A 26,373-nucleotide genomic window follows, 5' to 3' on the forward strand; every position below is an offset into this window, starting at 1 on the left:
ATCCCTGGTGCTCGGAGGGCGAGTCCGGTCCGAGATAAGATGCTGTGAGATAACATGACACAATGCAATACTATTGCCGGAGCACTGGGGAGATCCACATGCAGCAGCAGCTGGGGGGGGGGGGGGGGGTGAATGACCACCACCAACCAGGCTGGAGCTCATGGCAGCTGAGACTGTCACCATTATAGATACACAGGTTATTACACAGTTATTGCTCAGGCCAAGATCAAAGGCTTTATGGGAGACGCCGTCACGGCACAGCTGGGCCGCGACACCTGGCTTCACAGGTAAAACCCGGCGACGCAGCGAGACGGACGACAGGCGGAAAATGGAGCGAGCGAGGAACAGACGGACAGCGAGCGGCAGACGGACGCGCGGACTGACAGGGCAGACTGCGCGATGACAAAGGGCACATTGATCTGATTAAACCCCCCTTCGCTTCCCGGCTCTGTGTTCTGTCTCGCTGCTCGACTGGGAAAAGGTCATTTCCTTTCGGACCGGCTCCCTCGCCCGCCGTGACCTAATGCCTCCTGAGGCGGCCTCAGATCCCTGCGGCTTGGCAAACACACGCGAGGGGGATATCGTTTACTGTGGGAAGGAGGGGGAGCGGAGTAGAATCCAGTAAAGACTGAGTGTACCTACAGAAACGAGAGCTGGGGGAGGAGGGGGGGGGGGTGACAGCCCATCCAGCACAGAACCACACGGACCGGGGAGAGGCCAACGTGATAAACGAGCAGCCGTCAGGAAGATGGTTGGGGAGCTGTGGGAGAAAGACACACACACACACACACACACACACACACACACACACACACACACACACACACACACACACAGTGTTATACGTGAGAAGTCCTCACCGCATTACGCTCCTGGTTGGTCATTACGATGGAAACATGCTCGTATGTCACATCCTGGTGTTGCCATGCGAGACTGGCAAATCATGAGCTTCATCCTCAAAAGGCTCATTTCATAGGTTTCAAAGCTCCGTTGGTCTCCAGAGACAAAGCCTGCACAAACACAAATACACTGTGACAAGGTCCCGAACACATAAACAAAACCAGGAAACTTGCTGCAACTCGCAAAATACAGCAAATGAGAAGAAAGAACAACAAAAGTGAGACTAAGCTGGAAATGTGGTGAATGTGTTATTTACAGGCGCCACATGCTTAAAATGTCTTGGGTTTATTTAAAACCCACTCAAAATACTTCCTGACTAAATCCAAACACTCCTGGTGTAAAAATACACGATTCACGTCATTGTGCTCTCCGCTGGATCTCCACAGGCTCCAGCGCGCACGTGGGAGGATTGCTGCGGCGTGGAGCATATTAGCACCCGCTTCCATCTGGAGAGAAGTCACTCTGCTTTTAGCAGCTGCAGCCGCCGCTGACGCAGTGGGACGCGCGAGGTGAGAGCACCTCGCGCGTCCAATCAGCGGCGCCGGCGGGTTATTATTAGGCCGGCGGGGAGCTGAGCGGAGCCGCAGCTCGGCCCGGACCTTGTGCCCCTTGGACCCCGTGGAGCCCGCGCGCTCCCACGCACGCGTCTGCAGCCGCGAGCCGCATTAGCGGGCACGCGCAGGCCGCGATCTGCAATCAGCTGGGAACGCGTGTCAATCAGGCTTCTGTTGTATTACAGGTGTGCACAGAAACTCGGGGTTGATTATAGTGTTTTCCTCAAACTTGTTTGAGGCTGTAGAACAGATTGTGGGTTTACGAACTAATCATTGTGCCTTATTTGAATAAACAAAAACTCTGATACACTTACTATTCTGTGATCAACTCTGTCATCATGATGCAGGAGGGTGAGAGTGTGGCCTGAACCCTCCGTGTTTGCAAATAGGTCCAATAAGTTGTCTTCATTTCATTGTGTGTCAGCCTGTATTGTCCTGTATTGTCTCCCTTACAGTGCGCTCACAGGTGGGTTGGAGGCGTGTGCATATTGTGTGTGCTAATCAGAGGTCGTTGACTGAGAGCGTGAATGAGTGTTTTGACAGCGTGAAACACGAAGGTGCTGAAGTGGCTTCTCTGCACAAGAGCAGCTCAGGTTGTGTGTATTTAATATTTAAATGCTTCATCGTGTTTACTGTAAACGCTGTGTGTGTGTGTGTGTGTGTGTGTGTGTGTGTGTGTGTGTGTGTGTGTGTGTGTGTGTGTGTGTGTGTGTGTGTGTGTGTGTGTGTGTGTGTGTTATGTAAAGCAGAACATGAATCATCACTCTGGGCCCACATGAAATAACTGATGAAAAGGCTGAAAGCAGGCGTCGCACGTTGGCTGCGTTTGTGCTGGATAGTCTCATTTTCGTCTCATCACTGCATCCTGTATGGGCCCGAGGCCGTGATCAACTGACTCGCACTAAAGCAGACACAAAACCAGGAAAAAAGGCGACAACGGAAGCGTCTACTGCACCAACGTACTCAGACTAGAGCTGAGGAAGACTTGGACCTTTACTGAATCTATTATATGTACTTTACAGAGTAACCTAAAGCATGAACTGATATTAAAATCTATACTCTTGTAACTTTTGCACTTTACACTTCTCTCTGCTCTGAATTCATCTCGTGTGTTGCCAGCAGAACTACTAAGTCGAATGGTTTCAAACAAGGCCCGTCTCCAGCAGGAATCCACATCTGAAGCAGAGAGAAGGCATCTTTGTTTCATAAATGATAAGAACATGAATTGTGCATAAAACTGATTACATGCAATAAAACATTGCCCATAAATTAGCCTGCAGTCAAAACCACTGTTTTATCTTAAGTTCGTCTCGGTGCTGTATTTGGAGCCACTCACAGTGGCCTGGTGCTGCAGAGACTGGAAGCCTGAACATCCAAGACATAAAATGTAGAGGTAGTTTAGTCAGATACATGTAGTACATGTTATTATCTTCATGTTGTAAAAGTGAGCAGAGCTGAAACCCTATTTGTGTTCCCACGTCACTGAGGTACAATCACTACAATGTGTGACCTACTTACCTGTTTAAACCCATTTCGTTCCCATTTTTGTGAAAGGCCTGCAGTCAAGGAAAGAGGGATGAGAGGAGGCAAAGCCGGGGGGAAGATGGGAAAACACAGCGCCATCAATTATACAGTAGATGGAGAGATACATATTTCAAACATATAGAACGGGAGGCTGTGGAGCGTTTCAGTGGACTCGCTATGAGAAAATCGTCCCCTCGCTGCGTTTTGCTGTCGGTGTCTTCAACAGCAGCTTCGCTTGTTCACTGTCGACCTTGTCTGTTCTGTGAAAGGACTCTAATATCCTGGGCAGCTGCACCCATTGACCGCCTTCCTTCCCTGTCATCTATCGATCACTTTTCTACTTATTCTCCTCTCATCCACGTCTCTTGGCACCTCGTGTGACCTGGTTTCCCCCTCCGTGCGCTCATTAATTAGCTGATGTAAGCCTGTTGTCCCCAGAGAGGTGGGGAGATTGATAAAGCTCATTATAGGACACATCAATAAAGTGGTATTAACTATCCGCTGCAGTATGATCCACCGCTGTGTGTGTGTGTGCATTATGTATGTGGTTTTCTTCTTCGTGCTTTTTATTCCTCCTCTGTCTAGGAATAAACTTCTTCATGCAGGGTTTCACACAGAAAACAAAAGCAGGTTGAATAATCACCAACCCCAGCGTTGAGCCCTGCGTCCTCCCACTGAGGGGGATTTTATAATCAGGCCACCAAGTGGAACCGTGGCCGCATATTTTATTTATTTTTCCTAATTAAGTTTCATTTACAGAGGTGCTCGTCATTAACCGATCTCATTTGAAGTGTGCAGGCAAAAGCAGTGAGCAGAAAACGACACTAAAACCATTTAGATCTGCAGACACTGCTGTGATTCGTGGTCCACAAGCCGCTCTGTCTCTCAGGTAACTGGAAATACAGCGAGCTGCGTGGTCTGTTTGATGGACGGAACATTACTCACTATGAACTTGACATGAGCAATTTCCTAGTAACCTGTTAAAAAAGGTTTGTGGATCCAGCTTCACACAGTGACTGCAAGCTAGTGAACCCGTATCCTGCTCAATAACTGTACCACAAAGACAGAAATCAAATGTTATAGCATCATAGCATTATAATGAGCAGAACAAACAAATGTAACTGAAACACATGAAGAACAGCATCATTATAATAAGTGGTTTATTAGTAAAAAACAAACAAAATCTCAAATATAGACAAGTACCTGACGTCAGAAGTGCATCATAGTCTCTACTATGTACTGACCATCATCAGAGTGGTTGTTACCATACAGGTCATCGCAAGCTTTGTTGTCCACATATCAGTCTGACTTTACTCATACATGTGTTCGGACTATGGGATGCCCATACAATGAGGCTGTAGATGCTGCAGCACCAGCAACAGTGACGACTGCAGCTTCCTGTAAAAGCTCACGTCCAAGAACCAAACTAAAAAGGTTGCATTGATGAAGCATTGCTGAGAGGTACTGTACACGTGTGTCAGCAGCAACATGTTAGTAGGGAAACGCCAGAAAACGCACATGTTCATCTTCGTGTACATCTTTGGGTTTTGAATGGTTAGTCAGTTATAAAACAATGCACATCTTTGCAATGTAAGAACTTGTTAATTTAGAAAATAGCTATTTGGAAAAACTATAAACATACAACAAATCAAAACTTAACAGTACAGTGTTATGACTGTACCCTATAATATTATGATTAGTTTGTTTACATGTGCAATGTGCTGCATTTACAATATGGAATGATCGTCCAGTTATCAATTATGTAGGTTAGATCATCATCATAAACATACTTGGCTTAAATATGGAATTTAATCACTTGTTTGGACGGAATAAATATGTGCTACACAAACCTGGTCATTTTATCGGAAGGCTATAAATGTTGTTGCTTTTTTAATCACAGGGGGAAAAAACACATCATGACAAGCCAAATCATTTGTGTAGCAACTTGTTCCTGTGAAGAACTGGCCTGGTGCTGCAAATAGCAAACATACACAAACTGTACTGGGACACGCAGCTTTAGAGATCACCCAGCAGCTCCACAGGGTCACCTGCTCCATCTGTGTCATAGATTAAAGCCAGAAAACAGATGAAAGGAGGGGGGGGTCTTTGAAGTAGGTACCACTAACCTGTACCTGAATTTGTCTGAGTGTGAAGCATTAAGGGTAGGGTCACATTTCCTTTCAAGCTTCCTGTAATACATCAGTTACAGAACAATGGTCTGCTCCACTTACAGTGTTAGCTGAGTTTGCTCACTAAAAACTGAAGCTTTTTGGTCACACTCACACTCAATGACCTAATGCATATTAGTGATGTTTGAACTCTAGGATGAACATTTTTCCTTGCTATCAGGCAGAAACGACGGCGCTGAATCTAACAGCCCCCTTCACAGCCCTTCAACGCTGGCCGGGACGGCAGTGGAGACGCGAGCTGCATATTACAAAGGCCGAGTTCACGGGGTTCACGCGTCTGTTCCAAAGTCAAGCACGTCAAGTTCAGGCTCAATTCGTTTCGCTTTAACCTCCCAAAATGCTCTAAAAGGCGCCAACAAATGGAGAGAAGAAAGGGTTGAATTAAAAAGGATGAAGTTCTCCATCTGTTGGTGGAATGTTACCGTCTTGTGCCAAGCTTGCAGGTCTCATTGCGTCTTAAAGGCTTATTCCATTTACTAATCAGTGAACAGATTGAAAAGGCATTTCTGGTGATGTAATACGCTTACTGTGGCATCTGGAGGTGACACTGCTCCAAACCCAAGTACTTCTGCCTTAAATTATTATGGAGGTGATGTCTTTTTAATGGTAAATAAACTAGAGGCCAGGTCAGAGGGCAAAGTGATAATTAGAGAGTGTAGGGTTAAATGTGGTAAAGACAGCTGGGTTAAATGTGGATGTTTCGTCTGAGTAAACTAGACCAGTCTTCCCCGACCGGACTGACTGGGCTGGACTTCGTGGTTTGGCGGCGTGTCCGGTAGGCTGTCAGTGAGAGAAGCAGCCTGAGGGCGACCGCCGCTCTGTGAGGTAGTGTGTCGCGCACGCCTCCCTTCCGGCTCTTCGTCCTGTGAATCAGAGGCGAGGTTCTGCATCAGCGAGGAGGCGAGGAGTTAAATGACATTCTATCAGAGTGATATTCTACACATTTAATCACATTACAATGAAGGAGCGGCGCATGATAATGATGCAGCCTCTCGTTTGTCTGTGTAATTTCATTAAAGCACTGTAAATCTCTCAATTCAAGAAACGTATTATTTCCTCATGTTAGAAAAAATTATTTAGAATGCTCACTTGCTACAGTAGCACCAAATTAATGTTAAAACCATGTGATGTAAGAAGAACAAATATAACCGTGCAGTAATAAACACATTTTATAAAACCATGTGGTACTTGTGCAGTGTTACATGTTAATATACTCCTTTGACAGAACAATAATAATTTATTGCCTTTACCTCTGAGTGGGCTTTATTCAGGTTATTGGCTACAGTCTCCAGGTTAAATAAAGTTTTTCTCCAGATGCTCCTTTAACGACCTGCGTTGCCTCAAATCAATTCTCACTAATTATCTCTTTAGTCCAGGTTGTGTATAAAGCACTAGAGGCAGGTGAATAACCAGCTGATCAATTAAGACAAAACTTAAAAAAACAGAGCTAATCCTGTTTAAAGCCCAGTGATGATGCTTAAATGATGATGACTCATGTTCTGCTTAGAACATTCACATCACCAAGAGTTAATACCGTAGGAATCTCACATTTCTCTCAGTTTCTGTTCCACCAACGTTTTATAGATTTGATCATATTTACATCAAATATAACCTCACTATTCTTTTTTAATAACTATAAAGCTGAAAAATCTAAGACAAATTAAGAAGTTGCTCTATGTTTATCTATTCTATTTAACTCTCAAATGGTAAGTGATGATGTAATTCCATGTTAATTATTGATATGAAAGTGGTCAAGAAAAAAAGCCCTTAAAATTCCCTCAAAGTCAAAGCCCTGTAACTTCCCTGGAACCCGGCTTCTGCTATAACTAAAATATATGATTGTAGTCAAATTAAACTGCTTCTCAGTTGGTTCCAATTAATTTTAAAATATACGTTATTTTATGATATTATTAATCACTACAGCATTAACTGGCCTGAGTCCAGTATGAACCTGAATGTGTTTTTGTACAATGGCCAACAAAAACCCATCACTTTCCTCAAGTCTGTTAAATATAAAAATCAATCCCAATGTGATAAAACACTAGAGGTAAAGCTACCATGCTTGTTTTAGACACCCCTAAAAGACAGCTTCTATTTAAGTGCTGCAATTTTTAGATTTTATAATGTCAACTCCTAAACCTATAGATTCGCACCGTGTCAGAAATCTCCTCCCCTTCAGTGTAGCGATACAGCTCCATGTCAGACAGGGCGCTCTCTGCCGCCTCCTCGTCATAGTCAGTGTGGTAGTCAGACTCCTCTGCCGAAGGGAAGGGTTGAAGGGGAGCGAGCAAAAGAGGCACATTGTGGGTGAAGAGGTTGGAATATATGGAAGCAGAAGAGGTGACAAATCAAAGTGGGTGTTGCAGGTGAATGAGTCAGACAGGCAGAAATGTGCACATTAGAAGCCAAACAGAACAGTTTGACAAGCGATAGATCACAGACAGGTCATAAACAGGGAGATCAAAGCGAGACGTGTCTAATTATGCATTTTAGACGTGTAGCTCCTAATCACAGGCGTGGCTCATGATGAGAGTGCTCTGTTTTACCATCCACCACAGCCGGTTTGACAGGCTCGATTCGTGACACAATTTCTGCCAGGTCAGTGAAGGAGGCATTGGGACACGTCACCACCTAAAACAAAGAACGCATCAAATAAAGTGGCAGTTAGTGATTAGTGAGGTCATAGCCCAACTGTCCAACTGGCCTCTGACAGACAACGCCTCATCTGTGCTGAGGCTACAGCAGGCGACTCACGGGTGAATACGTGAACAGGAGGGGAAGAAATTGTTTGAGGCATTTTTTTCTTCATACGTATCTAATCTGTACCTATATTCGATTTCTCCAGACTCTGTCACTAGCTGTTTTTAGTTCTGCATTTGTGTGGCACAGCTGAACATACAGTACTGTACAATGTCGGGTAGATCACAGGAACAGATGTATAATTTACCCTGATAGTTATACCCTGCTGTGGCATCTGTAAATGTACAAGGCTCTTATTAAACGCCTATGTGGGGTGACTATTTTTAAATAACGTGAGCTGGATTTACTTATAAAACTGCTTTAAACATTACTTGCAACCCGACCTGCTTGGTTGCTCCAGGCTGACTCCCATACGACTCCTTTTAGAGTCAACTCTTCTTCACATTTTCATCGACACTCAGGCTGCGGGTAAATATTTCATTCTATTCATCCATTTCCTTGTTTAGCTGAAGGATACATCTGGTGTAAAGCATATCTGTTGCTCTGTACTTTGAAACTATGAATCAGTTCTGTTTTAATGTAATTACTTAGCAGCGTCGCCCGAGGCCTAATATATGACACTGGCAACAGGGAACTGCTTCAGAGACTGATGATACATTGTAGAAACAATGATAATGGGAGAATGCAGCTCATACAAAACAACCGCATCAGCAGTGAAATAAATATTCACGGAGTGTGTTTGTCGTTACTCATGAGGATGTTTAACAGATTTAAAAGCCTAACGTCCTTGTAGTTTCTCGTTTCTCTGCTTTGAACAATCCCTAATGATATTCTGGAAATATACAGTCTCTCACAGCATTCCCATACGCTTGTCCCTATTTTCATTCTTACACTGTTTTTGCTTTGAGTGTTGTGGAACTCCTGGTGTTTGTCTTTCAACATATTCTCCACTACGCCGCTGCGACTCCATACATCAAACACGGTCTTGCCGTGCTGGTATCCCACCTCCTACAACGCACAAACAAAAACACACACACAACTCTGCTGTGGTTAGGGGTAAAATAAAGAGCTAAGAAACAAGTCAGAGGAAGCGAATTGAGAAACGCTGTTTCTGATTCTGAATCCGACTTTAAACTTACAGCAATTTCATCAAACTTGCCAAACTCCAACGTTCGGTATCGGTCAATTGGAGGTCTGATGTACTCGCAGTAGTCGCTGCTCTTCACAGACTCCAATTGCCTCACACAGCAAACGTAGGCCAGCCGAGTCTGAATCTCTGCCATGTTCAACACCTGAGACCGGGAAGGAGGAAGTGAATCACTAAGAAACAAAAATATTCTCATTGATATTCATTGGATTTGTTGGCTTTTAAAACACATCACACACAGTATGTTGTGTCCTTATTTTTTAATCAATCCATTACCTTTACTTTCTCCGATAGGGGGTTGAGGCGTTTCCATAGCAGCCACCATCCTGAGAGCGAATCGCCATAATTAGTGAGGTTGGTTTCATCCCGGCTTCCCACGTCAATAGCTATCACCACTTTGGCCCCCATGGAGCGGGCCACATCAGCTGAGAAATCAGGAGATGTCCGGGGGAAAGAGGTTTTGTAGAGAAAAAAAAACAAAGAAAAAAATGAACGCTCAAACTCACTGATTAAAAAATAAAATGTACAAACACAGCTCAGTAAATAGATCACATTAGTAGGAAGGCATGACGAGGAAAGGATGAACTATTAAATCTAAAAACACAGACCAGGCAGGTTGTTGATGTAGCCTCCATCCATAAGCAGGTGTCCATCTTTGGGGTCACAAAGAGGAGGCAGATACCCGGACAGAGACATGCTGGCACGAACATAGCGCCACAGAGAGCCTGAAAGAGCAAACAAGCAACCCATCAATTAAAATAAACTCATGAGTAAGAATAATAGAAGAACAGAGGCTGAAAGTGGCAGATATTCATCAGAGCCTTGGTTTAATAAAAGGCAGAAGCCAAAGTAACAAGATGAATGGGAAACTGAACCTACCATCAGTGTGTACTCTCATGGTGGAGGCAGTGATGTCAGTTGTGATATTGAAATACGGGATCCAAAGGTCCTGTGTACACAACATTAATAAGACTGCTAATCACAGCCATCATCACTCTGCAGGCAGGTTTAGTGATGATCTGATGTGGCCCAGGAGGAATAAAGAGTCAAACATCTGACCACCGCCACCCACACCCCCGTTCTCCCTAATCCCTGCTCATGTCTGATTCTTTGTAAGCAACTTCACTCACCTCAATTTGTTTACTCTTGAAAACATTGCTGATGCTGGAGTTGAAAGCAGCACCCGAAAACATAGACGTGACTGGATACGTCAAATCCAGAACCTTCTTAAAAACCGATGTCATTTCCTACAGAAGAAAACAAAGACCAACACAACTGAGAAAGGCTCCCATTCTTTCTAATCTAAACAATTCCAATTAAACAGTTATCTCAATTATTTGAACAAATATTAGAGAAAATCGTGAATACAGACTGCAGGACATTAGGAGTGCTGCATGATGTTATGTAACATCCTCAAGATGTTTACTCAAGGTCACAAGGTGTCTGAGTTAAAACCAATTAAATACAGCAATTAGTGCCAGAAGGAAGAGGCATCTGGTATGTTAAGAGCCAAAGATACATTCTAAGTTTAACTTATATATGTTAAATGCTCCTTCCCACATTTCTGTCACAGCAAAGGATGAGAAAAAAGAGAGAAAGAGGGAAGGACTATTAATCACGAGCAGAAAAAATCCATGTTTTGGATTTCGGTTTATCACAAAGCTAGTGTCATGTTGTTTTGCTGCCCGCACCATTGCCCATTCTTTGGCTCTGATCCTCATGCGACTGTGGCTGCGGTCTTCAGCATACAGTGCCCCCATCAGGGAGCCAATAGAAGTGCCTCCAATAATGTCCACTGGAATGCCAGCCTCACAGATTGCTCGCATTATCCCCACTTGGGAACAACCCCTGAACAGGAGGAAGAACAAATGAATAACATTTACTACTTAAGGATTAAAAGAACAAAAAGCTTTGAGGCTCCAACAATTACTAGATCCATCCATTCGATTCCCAAAAAAGCACCATATATCAAGTATGAATATATGAAGGAGTGTGGGCGTTACCTGGCACCTCCTCCTCCCAGAACAAGGGCAATAGCGTTGCCTGTGAGGACTCGAGCCAGGCGCGAGAAGTCAGAGTGGCGGTCAGCTGGCTTCGCAAACACACGCTGGTACAGCTCCAACTGAACAACACGGAAAATACTGTGGTGAATGTAGCAAATGGGAGTAAGATGAAGAGGAATTAGACGAATTATAAAATCATCAGAAAGCAGCTCCATTTCTACCAGTTTGGGCAAGCTCCTCTTAGAGAAAACCCTGCGGGGACAGGAGAGGTGGAGGTGTCTGGAAATCCAGCTCCGCATGTTGAGCCAGTCCACGGTGCCTTTGGGCTGAGGACCATCTTCTTTGTGCAACAGAACCAGCTGCTTCTGGGCCCGCACCGCACTTCCTTCCAGCATACGCTCGAGCTAGAGAGGAAACAAGAACAGATGTTCGCAACATTTTAGACTCCACGCTTAGTCAGAGCAGCTAGTGCCTGCAAAAATGGAATTAGGGGGAAAGAAAGACTACACATTCGCCACTAGAGACCATTTTATCACATCACATCACATCAGCAACTGTACAGGTATATAAAAAAAGCTTAATTTTTTTAAGGATAAATTCCACAAGGTTAAACTTTAAGTACTATTTATAATTATTATTATTTTTGGCATAAAGACGATCATTAAGAGCACATTATTATTATTATTATTATTATTATTATTATTATTATTATTATTATTATTATTATTATTATTATTATTATTATTATTGCTGTATTCGATTTTAAAGTTTAATGCAATTTTCCATCTGACCCAGTTTCTAAAGCACTCGTGTCTAGGCATTCTAATCAAAAACTTAATAGTCAGACAGGAAGGTGATACGTGCTACGTAGCTGCCAGGCCTTCTACTAAAGGCGTAGTGCATGTGCAAGGTGAGAGGGTGTCTGTGTGTGAATGTGCCCAGAAAGATAAAATCAACACAGAGCTATGACTCATTCTGGGCCTGAGCAAATATTGATCCATCTTTCCATTTCTCCAACCATGTCCTGTTAAATAAGGATACATTCCTCTCTCTTCTTTGCCCATTTTCCCTGTGAAGGCAATTACCTCTCCATCAGCTGGACCTACACCTCCTTTCTAACCTCCTTCTCACAGCATTCATCCACTCATTCCTTCCATATGCCCAGGAGTCAAACTATAACCATGATTCAAGAGCATAATGATGTGACATCACACAGCCGACTCTTTCCTAACAGAGTGCATACTGAACAAGAGCTTAGTTATGATTTTTCCCACAGAAGCTCTGCATATAACAAAACCTTGATGTGTTTGTCTGTGCCATAAACAGTATTTGTCTCCTATTAAAACACATCCCAAATAAAATTATTTCCTAGTGGCTTGTACATCATGGCTACCATTAGTTCACCTCTTCCTTCTCTAAACTACACCTAAAACCTCACCTCCCCAACAGCCGGGTCCTGCTCCCCTAGTCCCACGATGATGATGCAGTCAGCCTGACGGATGCACCGCTGTGTCCACGGGGTCAGGGTGTAGTCTGTCTGGTAAAGAACTATGCGATGGATGTCTTCCTGTTGGCCCAGCCAGCTGGACAGACGGTACTCGTGGACACTGACAAAGAAAGGAGTCCATTATTGACAGAAGGCATTGACTAGCTGGCAGCAGACGGTGGATCCATTTCCCTCTTGTGCCAAAAAGGCATACTTGAACTGAATTTAATGACTGATGCATAAAGTGAAAATAAATTTGGCCAAACAGCTGCAGGAAACAGGAAAAGGTGGACTGATGGGATATGACTTATCTAATTCATAATACCGCACCTGTCTAGAGCTGCAGCTCCAAGTCGCTGTTTAATAATATCACTGGTCAGAAGAAGAGTGGGGCCTGTGTGAAAGATCACATCGGATCATTAGAGCCAGTTGATTGCATACACTTCACACAGGCAGGATACATGTCTTAAAGTGCTGCTAAGAAAAACAGGTGCTCCAGGGAGTTTTCTCAAAGTACAGGCTGCTCTGAAGAGCTTTTGAAATCAAACAGGGAACATCTTGCTGGCGTTTGGCAAAGAACAATAAAAGAAGGGAACGTCTATGAGAATATATAGGACTACATAAACCCTTTCAAATATTTTTTACCTATTGCAAGGAGTGCATGTTGCAGCTCCAGGGTGAAGGCAGTGAGCGGCACCTCCTCTGACACCGGCAGGACCGTCACGGTGGAGAGGTTGGAGGCTCGGTTCCCTGCATCCCACTGACTGCCTGGAGTGTGGAGGGCCAAACTGCGAGCTGATAGACAGGACTTAGAAACACAGTCTCCACAGTATAAAAGTGGGACAGCTCACATACTGTAGACACACACCTGTCAAAGGACCGTTGACCTGCTGGAGGATCTTCTGTCCGAGTAAGTGGATCAGCCTGGTGACAACCTGAGATCGAACGTAATGCTTAAGTAAAGTGTTTGGAAATCACACTGCTGTTCACGCGTGCCACATGTAACTTTCTCTACCTGAGGGAACTTCCTCTTAATGGAATTGAGGGCACCTTCCGGTAGCTTGGCCAGTTCCGAGTCGCGGACGGCGTGCACCGTGGTGGCTCGGTTCTGACGGGTCAGGGCCTCCACCTGCAAACAGGCCTCTTCTATTTAGTTCTAAACATATTTAATAAAAATAATTAAAGCAGTGTTTTAATAAATGCCTCTCAATCTCAAGTCGCACTATGAGCTGGAGCAGATACATTTATGACAACCTCCTAGAATCACCTGAGGCTATGGCTGGTTTAAGGTCAGATCAGGTTTTAATTATATGTCACTTCTCAGACTTGTACCGCTCACAGCTCAACTAAAGACCTTAATATTTTGTTCAGTTCTGTAGTGAATTTGCACTATAAAAATAAAAGAAAAAAGAATGTCTTAAATTAGATCCCTTCAATCATTTAGAGCTGACGTCACCCCAGTGAATGGTAGCCGCTCTTATAACAAGGCTTTTCCTCTCATCACAGGAGCTGCAAAGACAGCTTACCTCCTCCAGGTTACCATAGCTTCCAGCAAAGTATTATTAGAATCTATGTTAGAGACCAGATACACCAGTCAATACAAACAATGTGACGTGTAACCGAGACTCTCAAACTAGAACAAAAAATGCAATCAGCCCTGGAATGTGTGGTAAACCTATAGATATTAATATTTAGGAAGATGTGAGAGGAGTAAACATATGATTACTTTTCAAAGTCTCTGCCATCAGCCTTTCCTCTCGTTATCACAGTGCTTACCACTCCAATCAGGTCACCACGTCCGTACTCTCCTATCAGCTCCTTCTTGCCGTCCTCCTTCATAATTACAGAGCGCAGGCGACCACTCAGCACTATGAAAGTGCTGTCTGATTTCTCTCCCTGCCTGAAAAATAGACAACCCAAGATAGCAGTTGTGTCCATTTTGCTGAAATCTTCAAAAAAGGAGCTGACATTTTCCCGTTTTGACCGTATCAATGCTTTACTTCACTTCAGAACTGCCTTTTAACAATCACCCCACAAATACCTGTAGATGGCTCTGCCGGCTTCCACAGCCATCCAGTCGAGAGCAAAGTCTATCTGCCGGACAAAAGATGACATCCTTCTAACCACTGTGTGAGCGACATTCAGCACTACTTTGGGCTCCACACGCATTATCCTGGGAAGAAAGTCCACAAAGCACAACGACATTCTGAGCGCTCTTCTTTCAACTCGCCTACATCTCTACAAAACACCTAACTACATATTTCATCAAAAATGAGTTAAGACTGGCATTTCTTTACCCTTGAACCTTTTGTTTGTACAGTTTTTTGTCTTTATACAGCAGAACCCTAACACATTACATATCCACAGTGCATTACTGTGCATTGATGTGTGCAATACGCTTTCACATGACTGACTCGTAGAAGTGGGTTTTGGAAATTGACAGGAAACTGCAGTCTCGCTGGGCTCGCACGGTGAATATCAGAGGCTCTCCGGTCAGGACGGCAAGATGGCCGACAAGCTCTCCGGGGTGCGTAACAAACAGACGTGTGTCTTCCTCACGGTCGATCATTCGCTGGTAAACATGGAGGAGGCCAGATATCACAAACTGGATGCTCACCTCCTACAAAGCCCAAGGGAAGAGAGAGATGGGAACAGATTTGTGAGTCTGAGAGTTTACCGCCTGAAAGCTGTTTCTTATGCTGCTGTATTAACCTGGTCTCCTTGACGAGACACCATAGAACCAGCTTTGACATGATGGAGAGTCACCCTGCCCTCAAGCAAGCTGGGATCCTGCAGCAGGAAAAAATTTGAATATCTGCTTATCAGAACACAAAGACAGATTATATGCTTTGTTTGTCATACAGTCTGACACATTTCTTACAGATACACAGTCCTGAAATATCTTTGTCAGTTTAGGTTATTGTCTGATAAATGACCTCTCACCTGAAGCTGGATGACTCCCAGCAGGTCCTTCTTTGCTGCCTGTAGGATCGTGCTGCTCTTGCTGAGGCGGATGGCATCACCGTGCCCCCCACCGTCTGTGTAGTGAAACACTTCGGAAGGTGTGTGCAGCATTGTCACACTCTTCTTCAGATTAGACTACAACAAAGGGATAAAAGAGTGACAAATGAAGCAAAGCGGAAAAAGTAGAGTCAGCGGAGCCGCATATTAAACCGCCAACCTCTGGGTTCATGTGCAAACATGTCAGGAGGTCTTACTCTATATGTGACTGGACTGGATGGAGCATCATCAACAGCAACTCGAGCTCGCTCACAAACCATGTTTAAGTCATTACCTGTAAGGACAAAGACCATGATTGTTAGGTGTGACTGTGAGTCACAGTAGGTGTGTGGCCTTGCTTTGATCAGATCTGTGCAGGACATAATGCAGACAGATCTGCCATTTGGTGCTCCCTCATGTCAGAGACAGTGACTCACCTGGGTCGGTGGGCATGGAAGTGGATCGCTGCTTTCTGATGATGTCCTTCACGCCATCTGTTTGTTTGTAGGTGACATATTAACACTGAATCATGTTCTGAAACCTAATTTTGATTTTAAGAATTGTGTATGACTATGCAACCTGTCTCAGCACTGGGATCAACGTTGACAGACGGTAACTCATCCTGGAAGTGCAGACGTCGATTCATCTTCGCCGAGTTTGCCTCCCCTAAGACACCATTTATATGAGACAAGGGTACGGCCTGACTCTCCTATCAATTGAAAGAAAAACATTCACATATGGAACAGATTAATAAATTAAACATGAAAACATTACACTGACATACACAGAAATACCCATTAGAAAAATTGTGACATATGTTTATTTAATAGTATCTAATTTTTTCCTTTACACTATACTTTGGGGTAAGTATGAGGTCCGATGGAAGTCAGGTTTAAGGTTACTGCTCTTCCCATCTTCTGCGGGGGTGCTGTAATAATGTTCATAATTTTCACTGGGCTTTGTGAAGGAATGAACTATGAGACTGTGCTTAATGTTGTGTGAAATTAGTTTGCTTGTTTGGTGCCGAGTGTGTATTTGGCTTTCTTTGCTTGTTTATGAACAAATTTATAACCAGTGTTGCTTAGGTATTCAGTAGGAGCCTCTAGGTGTGATAGTGTATGTGTACACACAATTATGTGTGCGCTAATTAATTTCCCTCCTACCGGATTGAAGAGCTCAGTTGTTAGGCCCAGATAGTTATGCAATGCCAAGAAGGTGACTCTTTGGAGGCGCACCATGATTATCTGCAACACACAAAACCAACACTGGGTTAAACAGAGCAGAACATATTATTCATCAGATTACAGTTACATCTGAATAAGACCAAGTGTCTGTTTTATTAAGGGCTGTGAGCAGTAGGGAAGCTTAAATGTTTAGAGTAAAAAGCAGTTACCTGAATGACGCGAACAAGCGTTTCTGGGTATTTCTTAAAAACGGACTCAAAGGCAGACGCAGGTAAACGTAAGATGGTGGAACGAGTTGCTGCCCGTGCTGACACAGTCTTATATGGAGCTGGGTAACCCTGTCAAACACAGAAGGGAAGGATTAGTTAAAAAACACCTCATTACAAATATCTATAGAAAAACATTTTCCTCCATTTGCATAAAATACAATCTTTAGCTTTAGCAGCTGTTTTTATTTTTAATCGATATTAATAATGTACTCAGATTAACTGGGTTTTACAGCCAAACAAATCTCATCATTTGCTGTTTCTCTTTTGTTGCACTAAATCATTTACTATCAATATTAGGTTGTTTCCTAGAATTTCCAGTGTTTAAAATTAAGGGGATTTTATGTGGTGGTTACACACACAGCCTTGAACAACTTATACAGTAAGGCCAATACATGAACAATTTCAGTTGAATAAAGGGTAGAAGAAGAACTGCTTCTAAACAACATGTGTATAAGTATTAACTATGAGGAAAAGTGAAACGAGACACAGAATAGAAGCAGTGAAGCTATAGTTAAGTACAGACAGAGGAGAAACGAGAAGCTTACTGTGATGATATCCAGAATACTGAGCAGGCTGTGGACACTGTCCCCTGCATGCACATCCTTCACAACTGGCTCTGTACCATCCTTAAAAAAACACAAAAAGGCAAACATATATATTGAAAAAGACTGAAAAGCTTAAAACTGTCTCACAAAAGAAAGAGGAAAAGAAAAGACTTCATATTAAGGTTGTGTGAAAAAAATTTCTAACTACATACATTCTCTTGGATACAGAGCTCAAGTCGACCATCCTGGACCACATAGATGCTGTCATCATCATCTCCTGGCTTGAACAGAACTTCACCCTCCTGTAACTCAACAAATACCATGTGGCGACACAGCTCCAAGAACACTGGCTTCTCAAAATGACCTAAGACCCTACAACAGGTTGTACAACACACACGTCATGAAATCAGGGGAAACATGGGAAAGTTAAATTTGTGTGAAAAGAGAAATGTTTATCTACCTGACATTCTTTAGCATGTAAAGCACCTCAGAGGGCAGGTTTGAGCTCTGCACATCAAACTCTGTTAGGTCAGCCTCTAGCAGTGAGGGAGGGGGTTCTTTAGGCTGCAAGGTGGGGGGGTCTTTACGGATCCTGAGGATTCTGTTGACAGACACAAAATGAGATTGATTACATTCCAGTAATTATATTGGACAAGACAAGAGAAAGGGATGAATACGCCAAGCCTTAATTTTTCAATGAATATTATGAACAAATATATTAAAAAACTTATATTACCAGTACTTACTTGCGAGCTATACTTAGAACTTTGGTTCTCTTACGTATGCGTTGCGGTTGCTTTGATACTGAGGTAGAGGATGAAGGAGGAATCGCAGACAGTGTCTGGACCTTAAAAATAATGTGTTTAAACAATTAGACTGCAAAGAATAATCAATAAATGATTATTTAAATGTTTAAAGTTTATTTTGCAGGAAAGAACCTTGTGTTCTCAGTGTAATTAAACTAGATGAAGGAGACAATAGTAGAAATACCTTTAAAGCATTAGAATACATAATAAATTACACGTTTGTGTATGCGTGAGAGACAAAGAATAAAAAAGAAAGAACCTTTCGCATTATCTTCCTTCCATAGAAGAGCACTTTATCTCTTTTTCTAAATCGATAATGAGGCACACCAGGCTGTTGTTGACCTTGACCAAAAACAAAATATACACAAGTCATTAACAGATAAGAAAATCTTGTGCATATCTATGCATTCTTCCAGAGTAATGTGATGTCTACAGCTTTGTTTATTAGCAGTCGTACATAATCAAAGTGATTTGCATGTCAGTTTTCAGGATATAACTATGTATGACTGTTCACAAATTCTCTACACGCCCCTTGTGTACGCTGGAACATATTTTGTTATATTAGAACGAAAACATAAAGCTCAAGTAGGAAGTTGACTCACGAGCAAGTTTGTATCTTCTGTAAAGAAAGAGCACAACAATCCCAATAAGACAAACGGCCACAGCAGCTCCTATTAGAGCACCTGTGAGCTAGAGGGCAGACAAGAGTATAATATATCACATGAGAAGGCAGTGTACCTGCAAAAGCGTGTGTGTGTGTGTGTGTGTGTGTGTGTGTGTGTGTGTGTTTAGGATCGCTTCTCAGACAAATATTACGTTAATTGTGAGCAGGATTAAATGTTTAGTATGAAGTGTCTAATGTGTCTAATGAAGCAATTCAATAAATACCAAGCTTTAATTTAGGTTACAACATTAAACATGAGAGGAACACATCTGCCTCCAGCATCTTTCCAGCAGCTATTAGATTGCCAGAGAGCCAGGGAAGCAAGATATCGCATGTTTTTACATTACATGTACTTTACTTCACTTATGTAACCACACTAAACAAAACCACTGTTAGCAATTGAGTTATTATTCCATACCATGGTGTTGTGCATCCTCTCCTCTACAAACATCTGAACCCGTGCACTGATTTCATTTTTGCTCGTGAACAGTATCTAAAACAAAAAGTCAGTTTTCTGAGAAATCATAATAACTAAAAATACAAATTCAACTGCTGATTAGCTTGTTACTGTACTTACTGAACTTGCCCCTTCACACACATCTCCATCATCCTGGCAGTCCATCCTTTAAGACAACAATGCTCATAAGCAAGCCTATAATCAAACCTATAAGTTGATATTTTGCCACAGTCACACAGAGATGCACTGGTTTATAGTCCACATAAGGACGCACGTAATGGAAGGATCCGTTGCTGGGAATGGGAATATCTTGTGTGAAATACTGATGCAAAATTGTAGATTTGCTTGTGTGGGGGGGAGCTTTAACACGGAGAAAACCCTTTGTAGCCTGCCGATCGCCACAATAGAAAACAAACATCCACACAGGAAACCTCCTGGGAAACGCAGTCTCTTTTAACTCAGCCTTTGTTCGTCGCCACTATTTTCCCATCTCGCTGTTTTATCTTAAATAAGGGTATGAATAAAGTCGTGACATAATCGTATAATCACACAAAGGGAGAAGGACCTGCGACTCTGACTGAATTGACAACCTGCTATTTGTTTGCGTCTCTGTGCTGCTGTTAGGAGCAATAGGAAAACGCTCCCTGTGGCGTTTTTATTCCCTCACTTGGATCAACTATAATAAAAAACGAAGCATTCTCTGCAATTAGCATCAGTGATTTGTAACACTACAGTTCGCAAACGCGTATCTACATCAATTGTCCTCACAGTTTGTTTGCATCGATTACTAACTACATGTCGCAATGTTAGCTTTTGTTTAACGTTAGGCTACAACAACATTAGCTAGCTGCTAGTTGACGGAGGTTAGCCGTCTTCACAGTTACTATAAATATTTAAAAAGTCAACTTCCCATTCCAGCACCACGATATTTTGAGTGTACAGAAGGCAGCGCGCTTACTTGTCGAGGACTTCTGGCATGTTCGATTTAATCTAGTAACATAGCTAAACGAAAACTGCAGCAAAGTCAGCGCGTAAGATAACAAAGTTTTCTGTATATTGTCACATGATTAGCCCCGCCCATATTTCCTTGGCCGCCAATAGTGTTGGTGACGTTTTGCGCGCTTGTCCAATCAGAAACGAGCATCGTTCTTTTCCTGTTTACAGGATTTTACGAAGGTTTTTTAACTACACACGTTAGGTTTTAGAAATAAATGAAGAAGGATGATACCTGCAGTGTTGCAAAAAATCGCTTAAGCAAGTATATAAAGTAGCTCAACCTAAAATACTACTCACATACTAATGCACCAGGTGACAACAAAAGGATATTTCTGCTGTCTTAATTTTGTGCTCCCAGATTTAAAATGAGATTTATGATCAGACTCATTTGCCACGTTGTTTTATTTTATTTGGGTAAAATTATTTTTGTTTTTATATATTTTGTATTTTGTATGTGTATATTGGACACATTTTTTCTATATTGTGGTGGAAAGTTTTAGTATTAGTAAATGTCTGTCTCATCTCAACATCTCAGTTGCTATTTCACCTGATTTTCATCAATGCATAACTAATTAAATGACTCAGAAAGTGAAAAAAACAAACTGTGCATATCCAAAAAGAGACATTTGAAAAAAGGAAGACAGCAGAACTATAATATTCACAGATATGAGCTTTGAAGTAGTGTTTTGCAGTTCCATACATATAAGAACCAAATTTATTAGTATACAATAAAACATTTTATACAACATTTTATTATTAAACATAAAATTATAAACAATTTTCTTTATGCACATTCCATTAACATTTTGACACAAATTAAACATAAATGATTTACAGGTTTCAGGCACTTTTAGCTTGTTTCTTCCAATCCCTGCACTTTCTCTCAACTGTCCGTTGTTTTTTGCTTTTTCTCATGCTCTGCATCTATTTGTTCAGGTACTTGGCCACAGGGCCGTAAGCGAGGAGGATCTCAGAGTCTTTTGGGCAGGTGTAGCGGAACACATCTTGTTTATAGGCATTATCCACGTAACGCGTCAGACCTTTCAGTTCAGGTGGGATGCCAAAGTCACGGTACTGCTTACACACCACCTATAATAAAAGAGTGACATTAACAAAAGCTGTGCAAACGTCTTTTCTCATATTAGACATTAAGAAAGAGATTTATATTACTGTGCAAATGAGGTTATTGGTGATTGTGCTGATGAACTCTACCTTGATAATGTTGATTTTGGGAAGCAAGTTGCAATCTGCCAGCGTGAGGGTGTCACCATCCAAGTATAGGCGGGTAGACTCAGTGGCGTTAGGGTTCTTGTCCAGTTCATAGGGTAGAGGCGTCTCTAGGTACATGTTCAGCTGCACCAGAGTTGATAGAAATTTCTTCTCCAGCGCTGAAAGACAGTTAGGCATTATACAGATCACAGTCTCCCCCTTGTGGCAATGTATGATAGCTAAAATTCTCAGAATTCATTTTTGAACTGATGTCATTACCATTGTTTAATGCAGGAATGGGATTCTTTATATAAGTTGAGAATTTTCTGAAGATGTCTTCTCCAACACCGTTGGACTCTTTGTATCGGCAGGACATCTTTGGATACCTGTCATTGTCAACCATATGTGAAGTCAGGTCCAGTGAAGAATTAGGTTTGAAGCAAAGTACACTGGGATGCAGTGGACTCACTCTGGTGGAGCGAGGGTTTCCTCCAGGAACTCTTCAATCTTGTTAGTGTCTGTTTTCACCTCACCGTTGTAGATGAGGAAAGGAGGCTGAGAGCCTGGAGCCAAAGTTCTCAGCATCTCTGGTGCCCTGCAACAGAACAGTGGGCAACAAATTAAGCTTGTTTATAAATTTAGTCTGATGATGAAACATGAACAAAATAATCTGGAAATAAACTTGTTTTATGGGAGTTTGCTCCAAATTACTTTAGATACATTTTAAGGTGCAGAAGTCAAGTCCTCCTATATGCATGGGATTCATTCTAAACCCAAAGTTTCCCAATAATCAGATCTATATATATGTCTATAGGTGTTATTATTATGACACTGACTCAGTCACACTTTACAAAAAGGGCCAATAAAAAACATTGCAACACAATGGTCTTGTTATAAATGGGACATTTGCACAAGAGGTTTAGTTTTGGTGAGATTACATCTAACAGGAATTTTTGTGATGTTTCTTTCAGTTGCATTTGTATTGTTCCACTCCAGTCATCAAACCCTACCCAAGTAAAGCAATAAAAACGAGGCCTCACCTCCTAATGTCCACAGTGTTGAGGGTAAAGTTCACGCCTTTAATCCAAAGAATCATGAAGAGCCTCTGGCAGAAAGGGCAGTTCCCCACGCTTTCAGCATCTGCACTGGCCTGACAGACAAACAGACTTTATGTTAGAAACACAAACACTTTCCAATCCTGAAAAAGAAACTGTGTTTTTCAAATACGACAACATGTTGGCATGTTGGTTCTGCCACCAGTGCTGTAATTGTTGGGACTGCCCAAGGCTGATGAGGCTGTTTTTGTAAAGCCTGTTCTAGTTGAACTAAACTAACAACTGAGGAATTCTAAATAGAGGATTGAGGCTCCATAAAAAGATTCCAATAACAAAAACACTGCATATAAACTGTATGTGGTACTTTGGTATCTTAGCTGTGAAGTCCTGCAGGACTCTGCACTGTTCAACTGCAGCCTGACGTTACTGAGGCTCAGTTGGAAGCAGAGGAATTCTGAAAAGGGCAGGACACATGCTTCCAAACTGGACAGTCTTCTTTTCAGTTTCACAATGACTCAAAAGAGAAATATTAGTTAAGAAAGTAGTCAAACACACAAAGAAGTCAGTTTATAGTTTCTTTAAGAAGGAAACCTCAGACTTCGTGTGTCAGTTCCACATGGACAGTGATGGTTACCTTAACGAAGAGCTCAATCTTCGGGGCGTCAGCCGTCGCTGGTTTTCTGTCCGCCATCTTTTCCTCCCTGTTTTATAACGTCCAAGTATTTCTACTGGACTGATACGAAGCCAGAATAAATATCGAAACCAAATCATGACCGTGAGGCTTTAATTGCTGCGTAACAAGAATTGCTCAGTCGTTTCATTTCACTCACACACTCACTGTGCAGAGGCTGCGTTACTGAAATCTGTACTCACCCTCACGCTCAACACACGCTGGCCACGAGAATAACTCTTGATCGTCAATCCACCTGCAGTTTTTAAAAGCACACAGCTCCCCTCTCGCTCCCCTCTGCCTCTTCTATGCGTCTGTATCTGTTTTTGTACATCTCCAACCACACCTGTCAGGCTTTGAGAAGCAGCCAACACCCCCTTCAGCTTTTCCAGTCTAACCAGCAGATCTGGATTGGTCGTCTCAGTCATTGAGCCTTCCAGCGTGTTCTCTAAATGAAATCTGCCGTGATTGTGTCAGTCTGCCCACTAATCTGTCTACAAGTGTGTGAAGCACTGCAGGTGCCTCGTATCTTGTACTGGTGTTACATGCTCAATCAACCGCACTGTGCTCATGCAAAACTTCACTGTTAATTACTTAGCTAACATAAAATATTTGTGAATTTGTCTGCAGGGATTTCTTCCCTGATTGAGGTTGGCTCGCATCCACAGAGATGCTGGGTGGAACTGAGGTGAGGGCCCAGCACCAACCAGCCCGACTAGTTCTCCCACCACAAACTCAGAAAGCTAGAATATTTCCTCCATAGTTCTTCATTGGGGTCATTATGAGGAAGAAGGAAAATCTTTCTCACTTGTGTTCACAGAAGAATGTACCTTCATGATAAAATGTGTTTTTTTATTTGTCACACAAATTCTGAGGAAATGGTTACACCCTAAACGCATTTTGAAGGTTTAGCAGAGCTTATCAGTTCCTGCCTTGTGGTCCCAGTCTCTTCCTCATGTTTATTTTTCATTTATTGTAGTAGTTACTGAGAACAATATCTTTGTTGGAGCGCAGGAGAAAAGTTGCCAAAGAATAGAAGGTAGATTACAATCTTGACACCTGAAGTCACGGTGTCATTTCTAGCTTCTGGCTGGTGATCTAAGATTAAAAGCAAAACTAAGCAGCATGAACTTCAGACTTCAGAATTTACAATTCAAAAAAAGAAACAAACATGCTACCACAAGTGAAATATCATTTTCTCACCTTTTACAAATGACCTGTCTGAACGCTTAATATTTATCTACCTTAGTCTTTAACGGAGTGTAATCTAGCCACAGAGGTTGCAGGCCAGTGACTTCTGTGCTGGTCCCAAGCCCAGATAAATAGAGAGGGTTGCGTCAGTAAGTGCATCCTGCGTAAAACTTGCCAAAAACGAATATGCGATGTCCATAAAAATATCATATCAGATCTGTCGAGGCCCAGGTTAATAACGTACCCCCACCCCGATGCTGTTAACAAACAGGGTGCCGGTGGAAATCGGTCTACTGTTAGACGAAGAAGGAGAGGAGGCAGACGGGTTTGTGTACAGAGAGAGAAGAGGAACGACAGGAGCATAGATCTGAGAATAAGGACTCTGAACGTTGGCACAATGACAGGGAAAGGCAGAGAGCTGGAAGACATGATGGAGAGAAGGAAGATGGATGTACTGTACTGTACTGTGTGTGCAGGAGAAGAAGTGGCAGCAAAGCACGTAGTATTGGAGGATACAAAATGTTCTACCATGGTGTAGATGGGAAGAGAAATGGGTAGGAGTCATCCTGAAGGGGGAGTTTGTTAATGTTCCAGAGGTGAAAATAATCTCAGACAGGGTGATGAGCTTAAAGCTAGAAATCGAAGGGGTGATAGTGAACGTAGTCAGTGGGTACGCTCCACAAGTATCTGAGTTAGAAGAGAAGGAGAGATTTTGGAGTGAGTTTAATGATCATAGAGAGCATCCCCAGAGGAGAGTGGGTAGTGGTTGTAACGGACTTCAATGGGCACGTTGGTGATGGGACCAGAGGTGATCAGGAGGAGATGGGCAGGTTTGGTGTAAAGGAAAGGAACCTAGAAGAACAGATGGTGGTGGACTTACTAAGAGGATGGAAATAGCTGTAGTCACTTACTTCCAGAAGAGAGAGGAACACCGAGTCACGTAGGAGCGGAGGTAGGAGCACCTGGGTGGACTGCATCATATGTACGATGCCATTTGAGGTCATTTGAGAGAGGTTAGTGACTGCAAAGTGGTGGTTGGAGAGAGTGTAGCCAGACAACACTGCATGGAGGTGTGTAAGATGACTCTGGAAGAGAGAAAAGACAGACCAAATGGTGAAAGCTAAAGAATGAAGAAACTAGTGAGGAATTCAGGCAGAAGCTGAGGCAGGCTCTGGGTGGTGAGGAAGAGCTTCCGATGACTGGGAACCACAGCGTTCAGTGTCATCTGGACGGAGGAAAGAAGATAAAGACACTTTATGGTGGAATGAGGAAGTATTGGACTGCATCCAGAGAAAGAGGTTGGCTAAAAGGAAGTGGGATGTAGAAAGGACTGAGGGAAGTAGACAGGAGTCCAAGGAAGCGCAGCGCATAGTGAAGAGCGAGGTGATAATGGCCAAACAGAAAGCTTATGATGAGCTGTATGACAGGTTAGACACGAAGGAAGGAGAGAAGGACTTGTACAGGAGACAGAGATGGGAAGGATGTGCAACAGACAAGGGTGATTAAAGACAGTGATGGAAAGGTGCTAACAACCCAGCAGAGTGTACAGAGAAGATGGGAGGATCCTGAGGAGCTGATGAATAAGGAAAAGACAGGGAAAGAAGGGGGGGAGATGTGGATGTTGTGGAGCAGGAAATAGCAGAGATTAGAAAGGATGGGTGACACACAGAACTGCAGCATCTACAGAGGAATAAAGTTGATTCACACAATGAAGCTGTGGGAAAGAGTAGTGGGAGGCAGGCTCAGGAAAAAGGTGGAGATTTGTTAGCAGCAGTGTGGCTTCATGCCACTGTCTGACGCGTTAGACTGCTGTGTATGTGCCGT

General features: G+C 42.7%; 2 protein-coding genes across 7 annotated transcripts; both read right to left on the reverse strand.

Annotated features, from left to right (window-relative positions):
- Nucleotides 1-4,121: 4,121 nt before the first annotated feature.
- LOC114867048 (patatin-like phospholipase domain-containing protein 7) lies at nucleotides 4,122-20,524 on the reverse strand. 4 transcript variants are annotated; one of them, XM_029169353.3, is made up of 36 exons: nucleotides 20,387-20,524; nucleotides 19,549-19,594; nucleotides 19,390-19,464; nucleotides 18,910-18,997; nucleotides 18,567-18,649; nucleotides 18,248-18,348; nucleotides 17,962-18,102; nucleotides 17,714-17,873; nucleotides 17,502-17,582; nucleotides 16,897-17,025; nucleotides 16,667-16,747; nucleotides 16,083-16,212; nucleotides 15,941-15,997; nucleotides 15,722-15,798; nucleotides 15,447-15,602; nucleotides 15,216-15,293; nucleotides 14,918-15,123; nucleotides 14,545-14,676; nucleotides 14,280-14,403; nucleotides 13,519-13,632; nucleotides 13,372-13,438; nucleotides 13,149-13,298; nucleotides 12,834-12,897; nucleotides 12,456-12,624; nucleotides 11,239-11,421; nucleotides 11,018-11,136; nucleotides 10,706-10,862; nucleotides 10,145-10,261; nucleotides 9,894-9,963; nucleotides 9,623-9,739; nucleotides 9,291-9,439; nucleotides 9,007-9,159; nucleotides 8,759-8,875; nucleotides 7,714-7,798; nucleotides 7,321-7,424; nucleotides 4,122-6,030 (listed from the first exon to the last, which is right to left on the reverse strand). In XM_029169353.3, exons 1-36 carry the CDS (start codon nucleotides 20,404-20,406, stop codon nucleotides 5,881-5,883), a joined length of 4,050 nt encoding a protein of 1,349 aa, XP_029025186.1. In that variant the 5' UTR covers nucleotides 20,407-20,524; the 3' UTR covers nucleotides 4,122-5,880. The 4 variants fall into 4 exon arrangements, with proteins under 4 accessions (XP_029025186.1, XP_029025187.1, XP_055369463.1 ...); XM_029169354.3 differs by having other exon boundaries at nucleotides 19,549-19,623; nucleotides 20,387-20,515; XM_055513488.1 differs by lacking the exon at nucleotides 20,387-20,524 and having other exon boundaries at nucleotides 18,910-18,926.
- Nucleotides 20,525-21,103: 579 nt separating this feature from the next.
- On the reverse strand, nucleotides 21,104-23,721 carry clic3 (chloride intracellular channel 3). Of its 3 annotated transcripts, none has more exons than XM_029169458.3 (7): nucleotides 23,562-23,721; nucleotides 23,323-23,421; nucleotides 22,674-22,783; nucleotides 22,103-22,228; nucleotides 21,913-22,019; nucleotides 21,637-21,812; nucleotides 21,104-21,513 (listed from the first exon to the last, which is right to left on the reverse strand). In XM_029169458.3, the coding sequence occupies exons 2-7, from the start codon at nucleotides 23,377-23,379 to the stop codon at nucleotides 21,349-21,351; spliced, it is 741 nt and encodes a 246-aa protein (XP_029025291.1). In that variant the 5' UTR covers nucleotides 23,380-23,421; nucleotides 23,562-23,721; the 3' UTR covers nucleotides 21,104-21,348. The 3 variants fall into 3 exon arrangements, with proteins under 3 accessions (XP_029025291.1, XP_029025292.1, XP_029025293.1); XM_029169459.3 differs by having other exon boundaries at nucleotides 23,323-23,416; nucleotides 23,562-23,714; XM_029169460.3 differs by having other exon boundaries at nucleotides 23,323-23,413; nucleotides 23,562-23,711.
- Between the last annotated feature and the right edge of the window lie 2,652 nt (nucleotides 23,722-26,373).

This window comes from Betta splendens, chromosome 12 (assembly GCF_900634795.4).
Source record: "Betta splendens chromosome 12, fBetSpl5.4, whole genome shotgun sequence".
Lineage (NCBI taxonomy): Eukaryota > Metazoa > Chordata > Actinopteri > Anabantiformes > Osphronemidae > Betta > Betta splendens.